Source organism: Lonchura striata, chromosome 20 (genome assembly GCF_046129695.1).
Source record: "Lonchura striata isolate bLonStr1 chromosome 20, bLonStr1.mat, whole genome shotgun sequence".
NCBI classification, from domain to species: Eukaryota; Metazoa; Chordata; class Aves; order Passeriformes; family Estrildidae; genus Lonchura; species Lonchura striata.
The window spans coordinates 7,758,468-7,779,323 of NC_134622.1; the positions used below are offsets into that span (position 1 = coordinate 7,758,468).

Consider the following 20,856-nt stretch of genomic DNA (forward strand, 5'->3'; position numbering starts at 1 on the left):
TGCCTTTGTGAGACCCTGCCCTAGGGGGGCTACCGCGTGTAGGACCTCTGCCAGGTGAACACGGGGGGCTCAGCTGGGGGACCCCCACACCTGCGGGGCCGCGGCAGCCCCTTCCTCCTCTCCTCCATCCGCAGGAACTCGGCCATGGCCCTGAAATACTCCAGCACGGCCTCGTGGGCCCAGCAGCGCCCCGGCCCCCGGCGGGGGAAGCCGCAGTGCCCCCCGAGCGGGGTCAGCAGCAGGAAGAAGTAGGGGCTGCTGCGGAAGAGCTCCCGGGGCAGGCTGCGGGCCGGGGCGCCGCGCACGGGGTCATCGGCGCTGCAGAGGCACAGCACCGGCACCGCCGCCTCGTCCGCGTCGCGCAGGGGCTCGTTGCGCTCCCAGTAGCTCTCCCAGCTGCTGGGGCGGCTCCGGGTCCGGCAGAAGAGGGTTTCCTCCAGCTCCCGCAGCGAGCGGCTGCCCAGGAGCCTGTCCGTGTCCACCACCTCGGCCAGAGCCCCCGCGTACCTGCGGGGATGGGGCGGCCGCCGTGGGCTTGGAGGTGCAGGGCTGCTGCCGTGGGCTGGGGGCAATGGGGGCACTGCTGGGGACTTCAGGGATGTTGCCGTGGGTGGGGAGGACATGGGGATGCTGCCTGGGATAGGGGCCACAGAGAATGTTGGCAGGGGCTGGGGCGTGCTGCCGTGGGGGTGGAGGGTCATAGGGGCGCCACGTGGAGTTGGGGGCTACAGGGATGTTGCCATAGGGGTGCCACCAGCTTGTGTGCCCATGGGCTGCTCGACAGTCCTGGCCCTGCACGCAGAGGAATAGGAGTAACCTATTCTGCCCCAACCCCAGAGTGGCTTAGGAGGCCCATCCCAGCCCCTTGCCAGGGATCCTGGAGGGTCCCCACAGCACAGCCTGGGTGCCATGACAACGGAAGACGGCCGGCACTCCTGCTTCGTTACCGTGACAGCAGCATTTGCAGAGGGAATCAGAAAATAGGGAGGGGGGAGATTCTCTGCTGCCTACCCCCCAGTACCCCATCCCTGCAGTAAGCACAGCTCCTTGCTGCACCCATCTGAGATTTGCTGCAGCTTCACCCGGCACCTGTTTGTCCCTATGTTTGGGGTTTTTCCGCATTTTTTTGACTCCCATCTGCCCACCTGCGGAGTCCCCTTTGCCCCCACAAGCTCTCAGCACTCCCTGGGGAAGTGCCCACTTGCTCAAGGCCTTGGACCAGGGCAGTTTGTCTCCTTTCTCAGCCAGTGTTTGGTCCACTCGAGCCTGGCTGTGTTGTGCAATAGGGAACCCAGACCCCTGGGGAAGGGACAGCAGCACTCCAGCGCCCAGCCCAGCTGTGGGTTGGCATCACAGTCCCACCCCAGGACCAACAGGAGGGTCAGGTGCAGGGAGAAGGCCAGCCCCACTCACCCCTCAGGATCCAAATCCAAACGAGCACTTCACCAGCTCCTCCCAGGAAGAGTTGTGAGACCCTGCCCCACACCTCCCAGCTCAGGAACCCCAAGATGCTGCCGCAGCCCCAGCCCCAGCCAGGCTGGGGACACGTGGTGGCCCAGCTGGCCCCATAGCAGCCAGCTCCAGGCTGGTGTTCATTAACCAGCACATTTTGCTGCCCTCAGCACCTCTGCCCCTGCACTGGGGCTCCCGGTGTCAGCAGCAGCACCCACCCCATGCACACCCCCAAGGATGACCGAGGGGTTCCCAGGGTACCCCCTCCACCTCCCCAAACCCAAAGGACTGCACTGACCTGCTCAATCCCTGCTTGAGATGGAGGAGCAGCGGCCACTCGTAAAGCCAGGGCATGCTGGCCTCAAACCAGTCCCGGCCACGGAAGATGGGGGAGAGGCAGGCAGCAGCGGCCAGGCGGCTGGAGGAGCCGCTCTCGCCCAGGTAGGCGAGCAGCAGCCCCGAGCCCGAGCCCTCGCTGACGGCCAGCAGAGAGGCAGAGGGGTGCCGGCACCGCAGGTAGGTCACAGCCTCCCGCAAGTCCCCGGGATCCCCGAAGGGCTGGAGCCGGGGGGTGGTGAGGGGGCAGCCGTTGTGGCCCCGGCGGTTGAAGATGACGGGGATGAAGCCCCGCTCCAGCGCCCGCAGCCCCAGCTGCAGCAGCCCCCCCGTCACCTTCCCAGCAGCGTTGGGGATGAGCAGCAGCACAGGGCTGGAGACCACCCCCCCGCCACCCGCAGCCCCCCACGGCCCCACCAGCCAGTCCAGGGCCACCAGCCCAGCATCAGACAGCTGCAGGAGCTCACGAGCCACCACCGGCTCCGGCTCAGGTGGCTGCAGGAGCTGCCACAGCATCTGGAGCTGGGGCCAGCACGGCCACTGCCAGTGTCCCCCCCGCAGCGCCGCTGACCGCCCCAAGCTCCGCACCAGGTGCTGGGCCAGAGCCGAGGGCTTGCACAGCAGCCGGCAGTGCCCTGAGCCCTCCTCGGTCATGAAGGGTATCCCCTCCTCCTCCTCCTCCTCCTCTCCCACGTCTCCAGGCACCTCCAGCCTCCCTGCCCAAAGGCACCAAGCTAGAAGGCCCAGCCCCACGAGCACCGCGGCTGCGGCCACCAAACCCTCCGGGGACAGCATGGAGGCGGCAGGAGCCTCAGCCAGCAGCCCCGATGGTCGGCGGTTCGCAGAGTGATGGCGGGGCCGTGCTGGGAAAGCCCAGCCCCGGGGCTGGGCAAACAGCAGGGCTGTGCCGGGGATGGCCGCCAGCAGGGCCAAGGGGACTGGGTGAAACGGGAGGGACACGTGGCCAAGCCCTGCCTGTCGCCGCAGCCACGGACCCTCCATGGGCGCAGGAGCCAGGGGCAGGATGCCCGTGCATTGCTCACACCTTTATTGATACAAATGTACAAGGACACATCTTACAGTGGGGAGCGCGGCCCCGGCACGGGGCAGGACGCCCGGGGAGGGGTTCAGGACGCCCGGGGAGGGGGGACCCACGGGCGCCCCAGTCCAGTGTAATGCCATGGGAGGCCTCGGGGGTACCGGCCACCCAGAGAGGGGCTTTGTGGGGAGTGGGGGTACAAAGGCCACCGCCGCCACGGACAGCTACAGAGGCTATGTACAGGATAAGTTAGGCGCGTGCCGCGGGGCGGGCAGGGGGCTGTACAGGGGGATGCAGGCACCTACCCCGCAGGCTGAGCACCAGCTCCTTGATGGCGCAGGGGGCACGAGGAACCCCGCACCTCGGATCCCCAGAACGGCCACGCGCAGCCACGCTCGCCCCAGGTGCCGGCTGCTGCCGGAGGGAAGGGAGGCATGGAGAGTGCGGGGGCCTGGGGCCATGGGGGGACGCGGGCTGGCGCTCACTGCTTCTTCTCACGCGTGGTGATGGTGACCAGCTGCTTGGCGGCCTTGGCGATGTCGTAGGCACACTGGATGACCTGCTGGGTGAGGAGCTGGTAGTCCACGGTGGCGCCGGGCTCAGGGGGCACAGTCTTGCGGCACTCGCTCTGCAGTCGGTAGGCGCTGGCGTTGAGCAGCCGCAGGGAGCTCCGCACCGTCTCCAGTGCTGGTTTCTGCGGCAGAGCACAGGACCAGTGTCAGAACCCATGCTCAGGGGGCTGACAGTGTCTGGTGGGGACCACAACCACCCCAGGGACACACTGCTCCTCCTACCTTAGGGAAGAGTGATGCCATCTCTGTCACAGCCGAGTGGATCTTCTCTGAGCAGGGCACAAAGCTGGGGGCAAGGACAAAGGGTGAACAACACGGAGGACAGTGGCTCCCGACCATGCAGGCTGACAAGGAGTGGCCCCAACCCTGGTCAGGGTGTCCAGAAGGACCCTGAGGCTGTGCCCCAGTCCTACCTATCATGCTTGGACTCTTGTGCTGCCCGCAGCAGCTCCTGGATGTTCTTGGTGACCTGCTCAGTTTTGAGGATGACATCCTCTGTGCTGGGCAGGCCAGGGTCCAGCTCCCCGTCCAGCGGGTCCAGCTCGTGGGGGAAATCCTCATCCTTGCTCAGCTCCACATACCGCTTCCCCTCCATGCTGCAGGGACCAGGCAACCGCCCTGGGTCAGTATCAGCCCCCTGTCCCTGTGTCCCCACGTACCCTGGGGCAGCTTCCCCCCCAGCCCTAGCACTCACCTGATCAGAACCTCACCAGCCTGTGTGTTGTCGTAGTCACTGTCAGTGCCGCTCCCATGCCGGTCCAGCTTGCTCTGGAGAGGAGAGGAGCAGTGTCAAGCCCTGCCCAGCCCCATCCCCACATAGGGTCAGGAGTCTCCCCAACCCAAGAGTTGCTCCCCCTCCCTGATACATCACCATGTGTCGGGCACCATCAGGCGGGCAGGAGAGCAGCGGGGAGGATGGAGGGAAGGGCACCGAGGAGGCAGATGGACCTTTCCGGATCTGGAGGGGGAAAAGAGGGGAAGCCCATGCTGAATGGGGTGCAAAAGGGCATGGAGCCAACCCCGCTGATGTGCAGGGGAGGACAAGCACAGGGGACACCGCCACCCTGCATGCAGGAACATTCCGCAGCTGCCGTCCCTTGGGGAGGTCCCCGGCCTGACCCAGGGGGGTGCAGGGCGGTGGGGGGACAGGACATCCCAAAGGCCACATCCTGGGCAGGCGACAGCCACCATGTCCCATGCAGGAGCCGCCCCCGCTGCGGCCCCCTTACCCGGTACACGCTGGCTGGGATGTGCATGGAGTACAGAGCCTCGTCCTCCACCTCCTGGCGACACACGAAAGGTTACGGCCCCGCGGGGAGGGGACCCAGCACCGCGTGGGGCTGGGGGGACTGCTGCACCCCAAAACCATCCCACCCACCCCAGCACACTCACGCTGGGGCTGAAGGGCTGGAGCCGGGTCACCAGCTCCTCCACTGGCTGCCCGAAGGGTTTCAGCGCCGAGCCCGGCTCGTACATGGAGAAGGCCTGGCGGTCCCGGCGGTGCGGGGGGGCCGTGCCCGGGGGGTGCCCGTGCTCTGGCCGCTCGCTGGGGGCCGGGGTTGGATGTGCAGGACCAGTCTGCTGCCGGATCTGCGTGTTCTCTGCCTGCAGCTTGTGGATCTGCAGCCAGAAGGGGGAAGGCATCAGTGAGGAGGGGAGGGTACGCTGAGGAGGGGAGTCTCACTGGCCCCACACCCACCTCGCGCTGCAGCCGGCGCAGCTCATCGCTCAGGCTGTTGTTCACCTTCATCAGCTGCTGCACCTTGGCCTCAGAGGCAGCCAGAGCCTTCTTCACCTCCAGGTACTCCTGCAGCGTGATGGGGCCATCCGACAGGTCGGAGGAGTCCATGCTCTGCAGAGAGAGGAGCTCAGCGCTAGGATCCCAGAGGTGGGGGTGTGGGTGGGGGTCCGGGCCGGGGCTGGGCTCACCCTGGCACGGTTGTTGCGGGAGGCGTTGCGCAGCAGCTCCTGGTCCGTGTCCTCGTCAGAGGCGACGCTGTCGTAGTCGTGCTGATCGTCCAGGTCACTCTGGCTCCGCAGCGAGTAGTCGAGGGCGTCTGGGCAGGGCAGGGCGGGTGCTGAGCACAGGGCAGGGGGGAGTGCTCAGCCCCACCTCACTGCCCTCCGTGCCTTACCTGTGGGGCTGAGCAGACTCTTCCCTTGCTGCCGGCGCTTGGCTTCCCCAAGGATGTCGATGAGCAAAGTGGCAAACTCCCTAGCATTGAACCTGGCCAGTTTTTGCCGGCCCTGGGGGAAGGAGGAGGAAAAAGGGGGTGAGCAGAGGTGTGAGTGCACAGGGAGGTCCATGTGGCCTGGAGGGGGACTCACCTGGTTGCGCGTGGCTGAGTACTCGGGGTTGACGGGGAGGAAGGGGACGGCGCTGCGCTCTGTCACCAGCGTGCTGTGGTTCTGCGTCGTCAGCCACACTGCAGGAAGGCAGCTGGTGTCAGACCCCGGGGCACAGGGCTGGACCCCCGGACACGCAGGCTGCAGGGCTCAGAGCCGCAGGACGCAGGCGCGGGCGCAGGGCCAGCCTGCTGGGGCTGGGAGCAGAGCCTGGCCAGGCTGACGGGAATCACCTCCCCCAGCCACCCAGCAGGGCTGGGGTCCCCCGTAACCCACGAACAGGACCCCCCCCCATGCTCTTCACCCTTTCAGGCACCAGCTCAGCACCCTCTAGCTGGTGGGAAGATGGTTTTACACGTCTGTCTGTCAGCACCCGCCCTGCCACGCGAATGGGACTGCCCCCACCCTGCCAGCCCCCAGATCAGGGGCACCACTGCAGGCTGACCCCCATCCCTGGGGGATCCCAGCACCCACCTCCGGCAGCACCCCAGCCCTGGCACCCAGCGGCGGCCCCTTGCGCTGAGCAAACCTTCCCGGCCGGAGGAATGAAGAAGGAGGGGCCTGCGGTCCCGGCGGATCGGGGGGAGCGCAGGGCTCGGCCGCGGCCCCGCTGCTGCTCCTCCCCCGCGCCGTGACTCCCGCCCCGGCCCCGGGGGGCTGCACCCCGCACCCCCCGCTCACCCGCGTCGTTCTCCCGACGGTCCACCTCGTCGTACACGTCCATGGCCAGCTCCTCGAAGAGCCGGTTGCTGAGCTGCAGCAGTACAGGGGACAGTGTCAGGCAGGATGAGAGGGGCAGGACACCCCCCAGCCCTGCCCTGGCCCCCACTCACCGCCTGCAGCTTCTTCTTGGCTGCCTTGGCCAGTTCAGAGAGGTCCAGGCTGGGGGGTACGGGCAGGGGGGAAACAAAAAGTGGGGGTTATTCCTGGCCTGTTCCCACCAAAACAGTCCCCCAGCTGCACCCCACCAAGACAGGGCACCCCCCCCTCAGGCATTGGGGGCTTCACCAAGCAGGGCTGGCAGGCAGGCACAGAAGGATGAAGTGGCAGGGGGCGAGCAGGACCCCCCTCCCCGAGTGCCCCCCAGGTGCTGGGCTGGGCCGAGCAGCCAGGGCTGCAGGGGGGCCCATGCCAGCAGCATGGGGGGCCCCCGGAGCCAGAGCCGAGCGGACAATACCTCTGTGCCATGCACTTTGGGCGCACCCTGCGCTCCGGAGAAGGCAGCGGAGGGAAGAACAGGACAAAGGCGGATGTTAAACGCGCGGGCACGCTGACCCCCCCACCCCCCAGGGATGCTCCAGTGACCAGGGTCCCCCCTCAGCCCAGCGGGGACGCTGGGGGGGACGTGGGACAGGGCAGCGGGGCCACAGGTGCCAGGCACTCACCTGTCAGCCATCTGCGGGATGATGTAGTGCCCGTTCTTGTGGTCTGCACAAAGAGAGGGGTGGTGAGCAGGGCCACGTGCTCCCTCCAGGGTGACCCCCTCACCCCAGGACCCCCTCTCTCACCCGGCTTCCTGCCGCAGAGGTAGAAGGCCAGCCGGTCGGTCAGCTCGTACTGGCACTCCACCAGCCGCTCCGCCAGCTCGTGCTGGGCTGCCTGCCTGTGGGAGGGCCGGCAGGGGTGATGCCCACCCTAGGTGGGGGTGCAGGCAGGGGTCACCCCCTTCCCTGCCCTCACCTGGCATAGTCAATGGGCGTCCGGCCGTTCACATCGGGCGCCCCAGGGTCGGCACCGTAGACCACCAGCAGCTCTGCCTGCAGGATCTGCCCGGCCTTGGCGGCCACGTGTAGCGGTGTGGTGCCCTTCTCCTGCGGGCATGGGCAGCCTCAGCCCTGCAGCCTGCACGTGGCGTGAGGCTCCAGGACCCCCCTGGGCCCCACTCCACCTCTGGGGTCCCTGGGCCCCACCAGAGCTCACCGGGTGGAAGAAGTTGGCCTGGGCACCCAGCGAGAGCAGGCGCAAGCAGGTCTCCAGGTTACCCGTCCGCACGCTCGAGTGCAATTGCTGCAGAGGAGAGAGCTGGTAATGGGGGGATCTGTCCTCACTGCCATAGTGGGGGTCCCTGAGCCGCCACTCCACCTTGCTGAGGTCCTTGGCAGTGACACCGTCATCATCCCGGCAGGGCAGCTTGTGGACGAAGGCCAGCATCTGGTACTTGGCACGGATGAACTCCGACTTGGTGGGGCTGGGTGTGAGCAGTGGGTTTTGGGTGAGGAGGGGGCTTGCAGCCAGTGCTGACCCCCTCCCCACAGCACAGGGGACACTTACTGCACTTTGTCCTGGGGGTTTGCCTTCCGGCGCCCGCTCTGCACCTGCGCTGGATCCAGCAGCGAGTGCTCCCAGATGGAGTTGGCCCCGTTGCTCGCCAAGGTGTGCACCATCTGCAGGGGACAGGCAGGGCCCAGTGGGCGGGGGGGGGGGTCCCAGTGCGCATCTCCCCCCGTTCCAGTGTCCCCAGCACCCACCTGGAGCAGGGTGGCGGGCCAGGGGCTGTGGCGCAGGTGCTTGACGATGGAGATGTGGCGGCCCAGGCTGCGGTGCACGCTGCAGCACTCGTCGCAGATGAGCACCCCGCGGTTGATCGACGCCCAGCCAGGGTCTGGGGGTGGCATGGGGGTGTCAGCGGGTGTCCCCTCCCCGTGCGGTCCCCTCCTCATGCATCCATCCAGCAGGGGGGATGCGTTGCCACAGCAACCATTTCCCGGGAGATGGAGAGGGGCTCGGCCCATCACCAGGGGAAACCCACGGGTTTCCCATAGCAACCGCCAGCCAAAAGGGGGGCAGGGTTTGGCCCCCCACCATCAGGAGGACAGCTGGTGGCAGGGATGATGCCAGCACACTCTGATCAGGGGCACCCTGGCTCACTGCGAGGTCACTCACCCCCGGAGCCCCTGGCTGGGTGTTGGGGGGTCCTGGATGGGGGCAGTGTGTCCCACAAGGGGTGGGCACCCCCAGTCCATGGGCTCCTAGGTAGGGTGGTCACCAGCTCTGCACCCTCAGCTCCGCAGCGCAGCCAGCCCACAGGACACCCCAGCCCCGGGGCAGGTGCCATGGCCCCCCAGGCTGCCGTGCCCCTCCAGCCCCGCCGCTGGCCCCGGCCGGCTGGACTGGAGCCCTTTGTGTCCCCGCTGGGAACAAAGGATCGTTTGAGCAGCCGCGCTGGCCCCGCGCTGGCACCAGCCCCGGCACCCGCGGGGGCACCGCTCCCGGCCAGGCAGCGGCTCCCCACGCCTGCACCCCAAAAACAGGTCCTGGGGACGAGGGGGCCTGGCCCCGTGGTGTGGCCGTTGAGCTGCAGCTGTTCACAGCAGCATGAGGACAGGATTTGGGGACCCCCGCTGGGTCACAGCCCCTCTCCCCCCCGGGAAAGGCAGCCAGGCACGGATGCTGAATCGCTGAATCGTTCCCAGGTGTCCCCTCCGCCAGGCACGACGGGGCAGTCCTGCCACCCTCTGCCCAGCCCCACCCCATCCCCTCGTTTCTGTAGGTCCTACACAAACGCCACACTGTCCCACGGCGGGGGGCAGCCCCACGCCCGGGGATACAGGGCCTGGGGAGGTGACCACACTGACCTGCCCGATGGCCCTGAGCCCCCAGTGGCCCCACGACCTCACAGAGAGAGGAAGGCAGGCAAGCAGCCAAGCCTCCCCCACTTCCTTCCTCCCTGCAGGGTCCCGGACCCCTCCCCACGCACCCCCCCAGAGCCCTGAGGACACCGTGCTGGGGGGCACGGCATCCTGCCATGCTGCAGTGCCCCGGGGCCGGGGTGGGGTGGCCCGGGGGGAGCGGTGGCCCCCCCAGCCTGGCAGCCCCTCGCACGCAGATGGCAGCGCCTTGGCAGCCGGTGCGGCGGCATCTGCGCCTTCGCACCCGCTGCCCACGGCCACCGCCGGGAACAGGACGCTCCGTGCGGGGGGAGCCGGCCCCTCCAAGCGGGTGGATCCAGAATATCCCTGGGGCAACAGCCCCTCCCACCCTAAAACCGCTGGGATGTGGTGGGATGCGGGCGGGCACTGCAGCAGATCGTGGAGTGCTCGCACAGGGACACTCCAAACCCTGGCAGGATCCTGGAGTCCAAGGGAGCTCGCAGCACCTCGATCCCCGCATCGGGATGTGCGCTGGCACCGGGACCGCCAGCGCTCGGCCCCGCACTGGCGATGGCAGGGCTGGGGCCAGCCGGCATCCCTGCGTGGGGCCGAGGGAGGCCGGGCACAGGGACCAGCGCATCCCACGGGCACCTCCCCACGCAGGGCCAGGCAGCGCATCCCCGGCAGCGACAGCGGGTGCTCCCAGCGCGCTAGGAAACGGCCTCTGGACTTTATAACTCATTTCCTCCCATGGCTGCCAGGCGATAAGAGATTGGAAGAGACTGGTTTCCATTTCCCCTGGCCGCAGAAGGGAGCCCCGGCACCGCCCCGGGAACCCCTGGCCCCCCGCTCGCCCGCCGGCACGGGGGATGCCAGGAGGCAGGGCAGCCTTTCGCCCACGCGTGCCGACAGCTCTCCTGGCAGGATCCGGCCATTGGCACGTGGCCGGAATAATTTCGGCACAGCCTTGGCCCGCGGGCAGCTTTCCGGGGCCGGCTCGGAGACCCGTTCATTCATTGCCGTGGGGCCACCTGCACCGGCTACGGGCAGGTTTGGGGTCCGGCCCTACCGTGGGCAGGGTTTGGGGGGCCAAACCCTCCGCGCGTGCCCAGCGTGGGGGCTGTGGGCACGGGCACCGCCGGGGATGGGAATGGTCTTGCCCAGGCTCGGCTCCGGCTTGCAGCGCGGCGGCCGCCGGGCTCACCCAACCGGCACCGCCAAGCCCGGATCCGGCTGGGGTGGGTGCCGGCTGTGGGGTGCAGGGTGTCCCCCATCATCCTGCCATTTACAGGGTCACCAGCGCTGCTGGCACCGACCGGCGCGCCCCCAGCCTGTGCCAGCAGCCCCCGCGCTGGGGTGAGAACGCCGTGGGTGGTGCAGGGGGGCGTGGGGCACACGGGGCGCGCTGGAGCGGCACGGAGGAGGGCATGCGGGGGTATCGGGGCTGCGTCTCGGGTGTATTCGGGCATTCCAGGAGGCTAAAAGGGGGTGCACCAACGGGGTCATGGGTTTCATCAAAGCGTTTCACTGGGGGCACATCAGAGGGCTCCTGGGGGGAAGGAGGGGGACTCCATGGGGCTCCCTCGGGTGCGCAGAGTGGGGCGCAGAAAGGAATCACCAGGGCGACCCTGGGGGCACTCAGGGAGGTGCAAAGGGGTCTCGATGTGGGGTGTAGAAGGAGATGCAAAAGGGGTCACGGGGAGCAGTCCGGGGGCAAGCACCCCGGGGTGCAGCGGGGGCTGGCGGGGCTGCGGGGCCGCCCCGGGGGCTCTCGGCGGCGCGGGGGGAGCGCAGGGCAGGCTCCGGGGGGCAGCAGGAGGCGCGGGGGGGCTGGCGGGGCCGTGCCGGTGCCGATGCGGGGGGGCCCTTACCTGGGGCGCTGCAGTCGGCGCACACCTCTGCCCGCGGCGCCTTCCGGGACATCCTCAGCGGCGAGGCGGGCCCGGGCCCGGGCCTCTGCGCCAGCGTGGGGCGGCGGCGGCGCCCCCGGGCCCGCCGGGGGAGCGGCGGCGGGGAAGGGGTGGGGGGGGCCGGGCAGCGGGGAGGGGGCGGCGGGGCCCGGGCGGCGGGGCCGGGGGCTGCCGGCTGCTCCCAGCGCCCGGCGGCTCCGCAGGAAGCGGCGCAGGCCCGGCCCCGGCGGAGGAGGGGCCGCACCGCCCCCGCCCCGCCACCGGCAGCGCCGCCGCGGCCGCCCCGCACCGGCACCGGCACCGCCCCGCACTCGCAGCCGCACCCGAACCCGCACCGGCGCCGGCACCGCCCCGCACCGGGACACGCACCGGGACCGCCCCCGCCCCGCACACGGACCCGGACGCGCACAAGAATTCGTGCGGACACCGGCACCGCTGCACACACCCGCACCGGCGCCGCCCCCGACCCGCACCCGCACCTGCAAACGCCCCCCGGACAGCCCGGTCCCGGACCGGGGCACCTCACCTGCTCCTGGGCGTCAGCACTGCCCTTGCTCTGATCCCGGGCATCCCCTAGCCCTGACCCCGTGCCCGTCCTCGGTGCACTCCCGGTCCCATTTTCATTTTGTCCTGGTCCTCCTCCCCGCCCTTGTCCTGTTTATCCTGGAGGGGTGGCACTGATCTCATTCCTGTACCGGGTCCCGTGTACCCCCAGTCCCAGCCCAGGGCACCCCCAAATTGCTGCAGTCCTGCTCTGGACACTTGTTCTGGATCCAGCCGCAGTCCTGGGGCAGCCCCAGCCCTCTTCCCCATGCCACCTCTGACGCTGTGTACCCCACTCCCGGACACACCCCTTCTCCAGGACACTGGGTTGGGCCACACACCCCTTTATGGTGCTCCACTGGGGATTTTGGGGGTGGGTGGGGAGGACTGGGGACTGTATGGGGTCTGCTCCCTCCTGCGACCCTTTAGGTACCAGAGGGGACACCGATGGGTGCCCCACAGCCAGCCGGGGGGGTCAGACCCCAGCAGGAGCGGGGTCGCATGGTGTCCCCCCGCCGTGGGGCAGGCGGGGTGGCCTCACCGCGGGCTGCTCACGACATCATGGGGCAGCGGGGACGGGGGATGCTGTGCGGGGACAGGGGCGGGGGGATGCGACCACCGCCACGGCCGAGCAGAGAACAACAGCGGGGGGCTCCTCCCATGGCAGGGTGGGGAGCAGCGGGGTGCGGGGCCGGGAGCGTGGCGCCGGCGGAGGCCGGGGCGGCCGCAGAGGCCCAGCCTTGCATTGTTCTCGGGCGGCAGCCGGAAAACGCGACGCCCGCCCGGGAGAGACGCGGGCGGAAAAGGAAACGGGGCTGGGGCCCCCGTGCCTGGTGCTGCGGGGCCGGGAGTCGGGGTCCCCCCACCTGGTCCCCACCTGCCGCCTTCACCCCTGCCCCACCATATGCCCGGGTCCGCTGCCCCACCGGGGGAGCGGAGATCAGCTGGGAAGGGGAAGATCAGCCTGGGAAAGGGGGCAATGTGGGGAGGATGCTAATCGCCAATGGGGCGCCCCTTCGCAGGTCCCCCCCGCGGGATCGGAAGCCGCGGTGATGGACTGAGCGGTGCGGGAGGGGGGGGCGAGGAAAGAGGAGGATGAAGATGAGGAAGGAGAAGGGGGCGATGCCGGGCAGGGCAACTACAAGTCCCATGAGGCCGGGCGGTGCGGGGGGGCCGGGGAAGCACCGGGCGGGAGGTGGTGGCCCGCCCCGCCCCGCGCCCCCCCGCCCCGCGCCGCGCCGCCCCGCGCCGCGCCCGCCGCGCCGCTCCAGCATGCACGGAGGATGCTCGCGTCTTGCTCGGGCAGGAAGGGGCCGGAGGGCAGGTACCCGCTGCACTACCTCGTCTGGCACAACCGCGCCCGTGACCTGGACCGGGAGCTCAGCGCCAAGCAGGTGGGGCGGCGCGGGGACACTCCCGGCACGGCCCGGCCCGGCCCGGCTCCGCTCGGGCTGATGCAATGCTCGGGGCCGGGGTGAGGATGAGGATGGAGATGAGGGGGGTGATAAGGATGGGGTCGCTCTCTGCGCTGGCGGGGCTCTGGGGGTGCGCTGTGTGTCCCCACCCGCACCCCGGGACTGTGCCCGCTGTCCCCGGGGCTGCCAGGGAGCGGTGGGTGCCACCCGCGGGTCCCCTGCATCCTCCAGCACACGCAGCCCCGAGCAGCCCTCCGCACGTGTCCCCGGCTCCCTGCTAGGCCTCTGCAGACCCCCGGCCCGCACCCCGCTTCTCAGGGTATTGCCAGCCCCCTGGGGGTGCAGCATCAGCTCCGCACCCTCAGGCTGAGCCCCTGGGGGCGGGGGGACAAGGGCCCTGATGCTGTCGGGGCGCAGCCCCCCAGCCCCACAAGGGTTCTCCTCATGGTGAGGGGACCCACTTTGTCCCTCAGCCAGGGAACCTCCCAGCCGCCTGGTGATGGAGCGGGGTGTGGGTGCTTCCCCGGCGGGTTCCCAGCCTCCCTCTCCCCCGTGGCGATGCAATTCAGGTAATTAAAACCCAACCCCGAAGACGCAGGAAACCGCAGGCGCTGGAGGGAGGCTGGCGGGGAAGCTGTGCTGAGCATCCCCAGTCTCTCGGCCCGGGTTCCCAAACCCCAAGGCACCGAGGGCCGTGCTGGATGGACCCTGGTGATGCGTGAAACGGGGGTCATTGTGCCGCGAAGCTCCCGCCGGGATGCAGGCGATGGCTCCCGCCACACCCGTCTCTATTGTGGGGTCCAGCCGGAGGCTGCGCCAGCATCGCCCCGGTCTCCCACCCCATGGCCAGTGTTTTTATTTTCGTGCTAATTTGGGGTCAGTCTTCCCGGGAGCTCAGCGCGGGCGGAGATCAAAGCTGGGCTCGGCAGCTGGGGAGGTGGAGGGGCTGCGGGGGGGCTCTGACCCGCTCGCTGCAGGGAGAATCCAACCCTCCAGCCTGGCTCTGCCCTGGCCCCCGCTGGCATTTGCTGGGTGAGAGCAAAGCCAGCCATGTGTGCACCCCAGGGGTGAGGGGGAGGAGGGGGGGAGCGTGGGTGCTGCAGGCCAGACTCTGGGGCAGGTGGGGGCTTGGGGGAAGGAGGTGAGGGCCAGCCCAGGCTCCCTGCTCTGTCCAGGGCATCCAGGGACACAGCTCAGCCCTTATCCCTGCCAGAGCATCCCCCGGGTGAGGGGCTGGGGCTGATGCTGTGTGAAATGCTGGAGGCTGGGTGCCCCCCTACCCAGGGCTCTTCCCTTCCTCTGTCCTGGTGACCCCCACAGGGCAGTGGCTCCACGTGCTGCCCCTCCCCAGTGCAGGTGTTTGGGGTTGGGAAGCACTGGGGCAGCTGACAGCATTGTTCCTTTCCTTGTCCTCATAAGGGTTCTATGTCTGTCACCCCCAAATTGTCACCATGGGCTCCCATCCACACTTGCCTCAACAAGGGAGCAAGGGTCAGTGGGTCCCCTTGACAGGGACATCACGAGGATGTGGCAGGCAGTGCCATGGAGCCTGTTGTGCCAGGACACCCCTCACCACAGCCTGCCCCCTCAGGCGTGACAGGGACCCGGGGCTGAACGGGGACACCAGTGCCTGGCACCATCTCTGCGTGCTGGCTCGTGTCCCCTGTTGCTGCCCAGGAGCAGGAGCTGGGGTTCTCCAACCCAGGAACAGCCCCAGTGGAGGAACGTGCTGTGCCACGTGCCCGGCTGGCACAGGAGGAGCGACTGAGCTGCGGTTCTGCACTGCACCGCTGCCACCCCAAAGCCACCCCTCCCTGTCCTCATCCCCGGTGGCTGTCACGGCCCCAGGATGGGCAGCACCTGGAGGTCTGTGCTGTGTTCCCCAAGCTGGAGCCAGCCCAAGAGCAGGGCTCAGAACTGAGCTCTTGCTGGCAAAATCTGGGTCACGCCAATGTCCCCTGGGGTGGCTCCAGCACCGTGTCCCCACACTGGGGACCCTCATCCTGCCCAGTGCTGGGGCAGGGCGGCAGCTGGGGAGCCCCACTGAGCCTGCTGCCCCCGCCCACAGCTGGGGGGTGATTGCCTTAATTAGAGCAGTTTCATTAGTGCAATTAAGAAGCAGCAGTCGCCTGGAGAGCATTGGAGCGATACGTTGCCTCCCAGGGAACTGGGGGGCTGTTTTACTCCAGTGGTGTGGGCAGACTGGGGGGGTCCCCCTACCTGGTGAGTCCCTGGGGATGAGGGACACGGGAATGCACAGCCTGGGCAGGGACAGGAACATCCCTGAGCAGCAGCAATGCAGGACATGCCCAGAGCAAGGCAGGGATGTGCTGCAGGTGAGACTTTGGGGTACCAGGGAGCCCGTGCTCCACCTCTGCCCATGTCCAAACATCTCTGCCTTCCTGGTCCCAGCTGGCACCTATGGGTCCTGCACCCCACCTTTGTTCTCCTGTGGGTGGCCTCCCCAAAACCAATTATTTGGGCACTGCCCCACTACCTCCTGCCGTGGCTCTGGGCACTTCTACTCCAGCTTGCTGCTGGGGGCACAGAGGGTGCCCACCCTTCCTGAGCCATATCCCCAGCTGGGCATGGGTGTGACGCTGCTTCCCACATGGGCAGCAGGGCCCGGGGGTGCCGGGGTGCCCACCCGCCGCCGCACCAGGGATTCCTCAGGGCTGGCTGGGTGCCAGGCTCCGGGTTTGGCACAAACAGCGGCGGCTCCCCAGGGCCCCGGGGATCCTCGGAGCCGCCCGCCCCCGGCTCAGGCAGGGGAACACGTGCGCCCACCGCAGCCGCATCGCCCCCCGCGCTCCCGCCCTGCCGGAGGGGGCTGCCGGCAGCTGCTGCCTGGCAACTGGGCACAGCCCCCTCCACATCCCAGAGGTGGGGGCTTTGCTGGAGCGTGCAGCTGCATGGAAATGTGCAGAGCTGCGTGCACTGTGCCAGGGGCATCTGTGCCCCCCACTGCCATGGCGTGCTCCTGCTCTGTGCCCTCCTGGTGGGTGCAGCCCAGACTGGCTGTGATGAGGTGTGCTGGGTGCTGGCAGCCACCGTTGTGCTTTTCATGCTCTCTCCATGGGTCTGGCAGTGGCAGCAGGGAGGTACCTCTCTTGGGAGAGGTCAGGGTGGGGCTGCTCTCCTATACTGTCAAATGTTGGCTGCTTTCTGTGTCTGGGAGCTGTACATCTGTGGGAGAGCACTGAGGAGGAAGGTCTGGCCACCCCAGTGATCTCAAAGCCTCATTCCTTCCTGGCAGGCCGACATCGAGCAGCTGGACCCCCGAGGACGCACTCCCCTGCACCTGGCCACCACGCTGGGCCACCTCGAGTGTGCCAGAGTGCTGCTGAAGCATGGCGCCGACGTGGGCAAGGAGAACCGCAGCGGATGGACAGGTGAGCGGGTGGCTGCTGCCCTCCATCCTCCTTCAAGCTGCCCCGATGCAGGCGTGGGCATGGAGATGGGCGTGGGCATGAGCATGGACACAGATGTGGACATGGACATGGGCATGAACATGGGCACAGGCATGGCCATGGTGCTGCAGCTCCCCAGGGCGCTGCTGCTGTGGTGCTCCTGTGCAGCGCCCAGCTCTGCAGTGCCATGCTGTGCCATGCTGTGCCACGGCCCTGGACACTGCCCCTTTGCCCCACAGTCCTGCAGGAGGCTGTGAGCACCCGTGACCTGGAGCTGGTGCAGCTGGTCCTGCGCTACCGTGACTACCAGAGGGCCATCAAGCGCCTGGCGGGGATCCCTGTCCTGCTGGAGAAGCTGCGCAAGGTACCTCCCTCGGCAGGGCGGCGGGGCCGCGGCCACGGCGTCCCCCTGACCCCTCTGCGCTCCCCACAGGCCCAGGACTTCTACGTGGAGATGAAGTGGGAGTTCACCAGCTGGGGTGAGCTCGGGGCACAGCATGGCTGTGGGGGGAGTGGGAATTTCCCAGTGAAATCCTCCAGCCCCAGCATCCATCCCCATCCCGAGGCTGAGGGTCACCTGCTCCCTTGCCCCCTGACACCCCAAGCTTGCAGACCCCCATCCTGCCAAGGCATCGCGTTCCCCAGGTGCATCCCCCACCCAGCTCAGTGCTGGCAGCCCCCTCAGGGCTGCAGGTGTCCCCATCCCCGGCTGGGCTATCGGCATCTCTCCCCAGTGCCCCTGGTGTCCAAAATCTGCCCCAGCGACACCTACAAGGTGTGGAAGAGCGGCCAGAACCTGCGGGTGGACACCACACTGCTGGGCTTCGACCATATGACCTGGCAGCGGGGCAACCGCAGCTTCGTCTTTCGGGGACAAGGTGAGGGGACACCGCCACGTGCCCCTCACTGGGGAGTGGTGCCGGGTGACACGGTGGGGACCGTGGTTGTCCTGCCCCCATTCCCTGCAGACAGCAGTGCGGTGGTGATGGAGATTGACCATGACAGGCGGGTGGTCTACTCGGAGACGCTGGCCCTGGCCGGCCACGACCAGGAGGTGCTGCTGGCTGCTGTGCAGCCCACCGAGGAGCAGGTGATGGGGCGGCTGACGGCCCCCGTGGTCACCACCCAGCTCGACACCAAGAACATCGCCTTCGAGAGGTGGGCTGGAGTGGCATCGAGCTCACCCCTGGGGTGCTGGCACCCCGGGCTGTCCAAGCAAGTTCATGGTGCCGTGTCACCCTAGGAACAAGTCCGGGATCCTGGGCTGGAGGAGCGAGAAGACGGAAATGGTGAATGGGTACGAGGCGAAGGTGAGGGGCAGGGAGTTGAGCTGCCCAGGGCGCTGTGGTTGGTTGCAGCTGTGAGGTGCCCACCTCTGCCATTCCCCATCCTCGGCCAGGTCTATGGCGCTTCCAACGTGGAGCTGATCACACGGACACGGACCGAGCACCTCTCAGACCAGCACAAGGGCAAGAGCAAAGGTGGAGCCGGCACGGGCTGGGGGGGCAGGGCTCCCCCGGCTCTGCCCTCACCCCCTCCTCTCCCACAGGCTGTAAGACCCCCCTGCAGTCCTTCCTGGGCATCGCTGAGCAGCACGTGGGGCCCAACAACGGGGTGAGTGTCTCGGGTCGGAGGGGGTGGCCCAGCAGTCAGACCTCCCCTCTCACCCCACGGGGCTGTCCCCTCATGCAGACGCTGATCACACAGACACTGAGCCACGCCAACCCCACTGCCATCACCCCTGAGGAGTACTTCAACCCCAACTTCGAGCTGGGCAACCGCGACATGGGGCGGCCCATGGAGCTCACCACCAAGACACAGAAGTGAGATGGGGAGGAGCAGACAGGGACTCCCTGTGTCCCCACCTCCACTGGGGACAGGTGGGGGTCCCCAGCCCAACACCTGTCCCTGGCAGGTTCAAGGCGAAGCTGTGGCTGTGTGAGGACCACCCGCTGTCCCTGTGTGAGCAGGTTGCCCCCATCATCGACCTCATGGCAATAAGCAACGCGCTCTTCGCCAAACTGCGGGACTTCATCACCCTGCGGCTCCCCCCGGGCTTCCCCGTCAAGATTGGTATGGACTGGGCTCTGCTGCTGACCTGGGTGGCACAGCCAGCTTCCCTCCTCGTCCTTTTTTCCCCTTTTTCTTGCAGAAATCCCCATCTTCCATATCCTCAATGCCCGAATAACCTTCGGCAACCTCAATGGGTGTGACGAGCCGGTCAGCTCCCTGCGGCACAGCCCCAGCAGCGAGGCGCCCTCGCCCAGCAGCGACTCCTCCAGCGTCAGCAGCTCCAGCTCCCTCAGTACGTGGGGTGGACATGGTGAGGTGGGATGGGAAGGGGTCCCAGTGGGGCACAGCTGGTGGAGTGGGTCACAGCAGGGTAAGGGACACACAACTGGTGGGGTGGAGCAGGAAGGGGACCCCACGGGTGCCCAGCCAGGCGGGCTCTGGTCTCCCCACAGCCTCGTGCCGAGCGTGTGAGATGGACCCGGCGCTGTTCGAGGTGCCGCGGGGGTACAGCGTGGTGGGCACCCACCAGGACGCCCTGCGGGAGGACGAGGATGACCTGCTGCAGTTCGCCATCCAGCAGAGCCTGCTGGAAGCGGGCAGCGAGTACGACCAGGTGGGCACTGCCACCCCTTCGCCTCCTCCTGGCTGAGAGACCCCACTGCCCATCCCCACTCACCCCGCCTCTCTCCATCCCTTTATCCCATGGCGGCGGGTCAGAGTCCATGCTGGGGGAGCTGTTTTTTGGGGTGCCACCCTCCAAGCCCCCCTCTTTCACCGGCCACAGGTGACCATTTGGGAAGCACTGACCAACAGCAAGCCGGGCACCCACCCCATGTCGCACGAGGGCCGCCGGGGAGACAGGTTGGTAAGGTCTGGCCAGCCGTGCTGGGGGGAGCGGGCATGGGTGCCGGCCCCACGGGGACCCCACTGAGCCCCTGCTGCCCCCCAGGACTCCCCAGCACACGGCAGCCCCGCGTCCCCCCGTGGCGCCGGGGCCGGGGGGCGGCCGGGGCCCGGGCGCGCTGTTCCCCAGCTACGCCGAGCAGCTGCGCCTGGCCATGGCGCTGTCGGCGCGGGAGCAGGAGGAAGCGGAGCGCCGGACGCGCCAGGAGGAGGAGGATCTGCAGCGGATCCTGCAGCTCTCTCTGACGGAGAAGTGACCCCACAGCCCCACTGAGCCCCTCGCCCACCCCACTGGGGATGGGGACGTGGCTGGGGGCACAGAGGGGGAGCGGTGTGGGGGGAGCCAGTCCAGGAACTGCGGAGGGCAAATGGGGAAGAGGGGGAGCAGGATTTTGGCCCTGGGAGAACGTCCCCAGAGCTGGGGCAATACTGGGGTGAGGTGGGGGCACCCCACAGCAGCACAGGGTTGGGGTGGGTGTTAACCCTACACGTGGGGTGGCAGGGACCAGGGAGGGCAACTCCACGGACTGTACCCCTTCTCCAGGACACCCCTACTCCCCCAGCCGCCCTACGGGGTGCTGCTCAGCCCCTCACCCCAGGAAGGCGGTGGGGGGCACATCCTGCCCCGATGGGTGGGCTGCCAGTTGCGGGGGGTCCCGGGGTGCCCCAGAGCCAGGGGGCTCTGCCCAGCTCTCTCTTCCACCCCTGCCCAGGCGCTACCAAGTGCACTTACCCGGGAGCTGCTCTGCCTGCCAGCAGGGGTGGGGGCTCGGCCCTATTGCACCCCACAGCCAGCGTGGGGCTGCACAGCCGCCCCCCATGGCATGGGGACTGCTGGGGCAGCTGAAGGGGTGCCTGTGAAAGGCGGCCCAGTGTCACCCCCCTTACCCCTGCTCGCACCCCTCCACCCTGCTCGGATGCCCCCCCTTGGCAGCGCTGCACCCCCTCATCCCGGGCACTGACCCCGAGAGAAACCTTTTGTCAAATGGTGCTAACCCCAGCCCCCTGCCCCGGCTGCTCCCCCTTTGCACACGGGGGGCCGGGGGCTGCGGGGTGAGGGGGGGGCTGGGCTCGCTCCCCTGGGACTTTTCAGAGCTGGTGCCCCTCCCTCCACCCACCCGTGCACCCCACAGCAACATCTGGGCCAGGGCCGGGGGAGCCCGAGCAGCTCCGACCGCGGCCAACACCAATAAATGCTCTTTAATGTTTGTCTCTCTCGGCCTCCCTCTGCCTGGGCCGGGGCTCTGCAGGCAGGGGGTGCTGGCAGAGGGGTGCAGGCAGCACCCCTGGCACGCTGGTCCCTCATCCCCGGTACCTGCCACGCAGC

General features: G+C 68.4%; 3 protein-coding genes across 6 annotated transcripts; 1 reads left to right on the plus strand and 2 right to left on the minus strand.

Moving 5' to 3' along the window:
* Position 1: 1 nt before the first annotated feature.
* On the minus strand, positions 2–2,643 carry ABHD15 (abhydrolase domain containing 15). Its single transcript, XM_021550857.3, has 2 exons — positions 1,751–2,643; positions 2–507 (listed from the first exon to the last, which is right to left on the minus strand). The coding sequence occupies exons 1-2, from the start codon at positions 2,581–2,583 to the stop codon at positions 30–32; spliced, it is 1,311 nt and encodes a 436-aa protein (XP_021406532.3). The 5' UTR covers positions 2,584–2,643; the 3' UTR covers positions 2–29.
* Positions 2,644–2,819: 176 nt separating this feature from the next.
* On the minus strand, positions 2,820–11,314 carry GIT1 (GIT ArfGAP 1). Of its 4 annotated transcripts, XM_021550963.2 has the most exons (22): positions 11,207–11,312; positions 8,214–8,347; positions 8,017–8,129; positions 7,828–7,933; positions 7,666–7,752; positions 7,426–7,556; positions 7,254–7,348; positions 7,131–7,173; positions 6,923–6,949; positions 6,579–6,627; positions 6,427–6,499; positions 5,728–5,825; positions 5,535–5,646; positions 5,329–5,456; positions 5,099–5,251; positions 4,792–5,019; positions 4,629–4,682; positions 4,271–4,357; positions 4,094–4,167; positions 3,813–3,995; positions 3,622–3,685; positions 2,820–3,521 (listed from the first exon to the last, which is right to left on the minus strand). In XM_021550963.2, the coding sequence occupies exons 1-22, from the start codon at positions 11,256–11,258 to the stop codon at positions 3,309–3,311; spliced, it is 2,304 nt and encodes a 767-aa protein (XP_021406638.1). In that variant the 5' UTR covers positions 11,259–11,312; the 3' UTR covers positions 2,820–3,308. The 4 variants fall into 4 exon arrangements, with proteins under 4 accessions (XP_021406638.1, XP_021406639.1, XP_021406640.1 ...); XM_021550964.2 differs by lacking the exon at positions 6,923–6,949 and having other exon boundaries at positions 11,207–11,314; XM_021550965.2 differs by lacking the exon at positions 4,629–4,682 and having other exon boundaries at positions 11,207–11,314.
* Positions 11,315–12,665: 1,351 nt separating this feature from the next.
* On the plus strand, positions 12,666–19,786 carry ANKRD13B (ankyrin repeat domain 13B). The gene is given in 17 exon segments (XM_077787525.1): positions 12,666–12,860; positions 12,863–13,012; positions 13,015–13,182; positions 16,460–16,595; positions 16,853–16,977; positions 17,047–17,092; positions 17,348–17,491; positions 17,582–17,771; positions 17,857–17,923; positions 18,013–18,094; positions 18,163–18,227; positions 18,306–18,436; positions 18,529–18,686; positions 18,766–18,918; positions 19,079–19,239; positions 19,411–19,502; positions 19,504–19,786. Coding segments are annotated over 17 exon segments (2,220 nt in total). The 5' UTR covers positions 12,666–12,791.
* Positions 19,787–20,856: the final 1,070 nt, after the last annotated feature.

What these genes read in the sequence shown, in the direction of transcription:
- GIT1 (XM_021550963.2), bottom strand. Translation starts at nt 11,258, where the DNA reads ATGTCCCGGAAGGCGCCGCGGGCAGAGGTGTGCGCCGACTGCAGCGCC. An exon ending in CGCCGACTGCAGCGCCCCAG is followed by an intron (nt 8,348 to 11,206) that starts GTAAGGGCCCCC and finishes TGCCACCCCCAG; the next exon opens with ACCCTGGCTGGGCGTCGATC. An exon ending in CTGATGGTGCCCGACACATG is followed by an intron (nt 4,168 to 4,270) that starts GTGATGTATCAG and finishes TCTCCTCTCCAG; the next exon opens with AGCAAGCTGGACCGGCATGG.
- ABHD15 (XM_021550857.3), bottom strand. Translation starts at nt 2,583, where the DNA reads ATGCTGTCCCCGGAGGGTTTGGTGGCCGCAGCCGCGGTGCTCGTGGGG. An exon ending in CTCAAGCAGGGATTGAGCAG is followed by an intron (nt 508 to 1,750) that starts GTCAGTGCAGTC and finishes CCATCCCCGCAG; the next exon opens with GTACGCGGGGGCTCTGGCCG.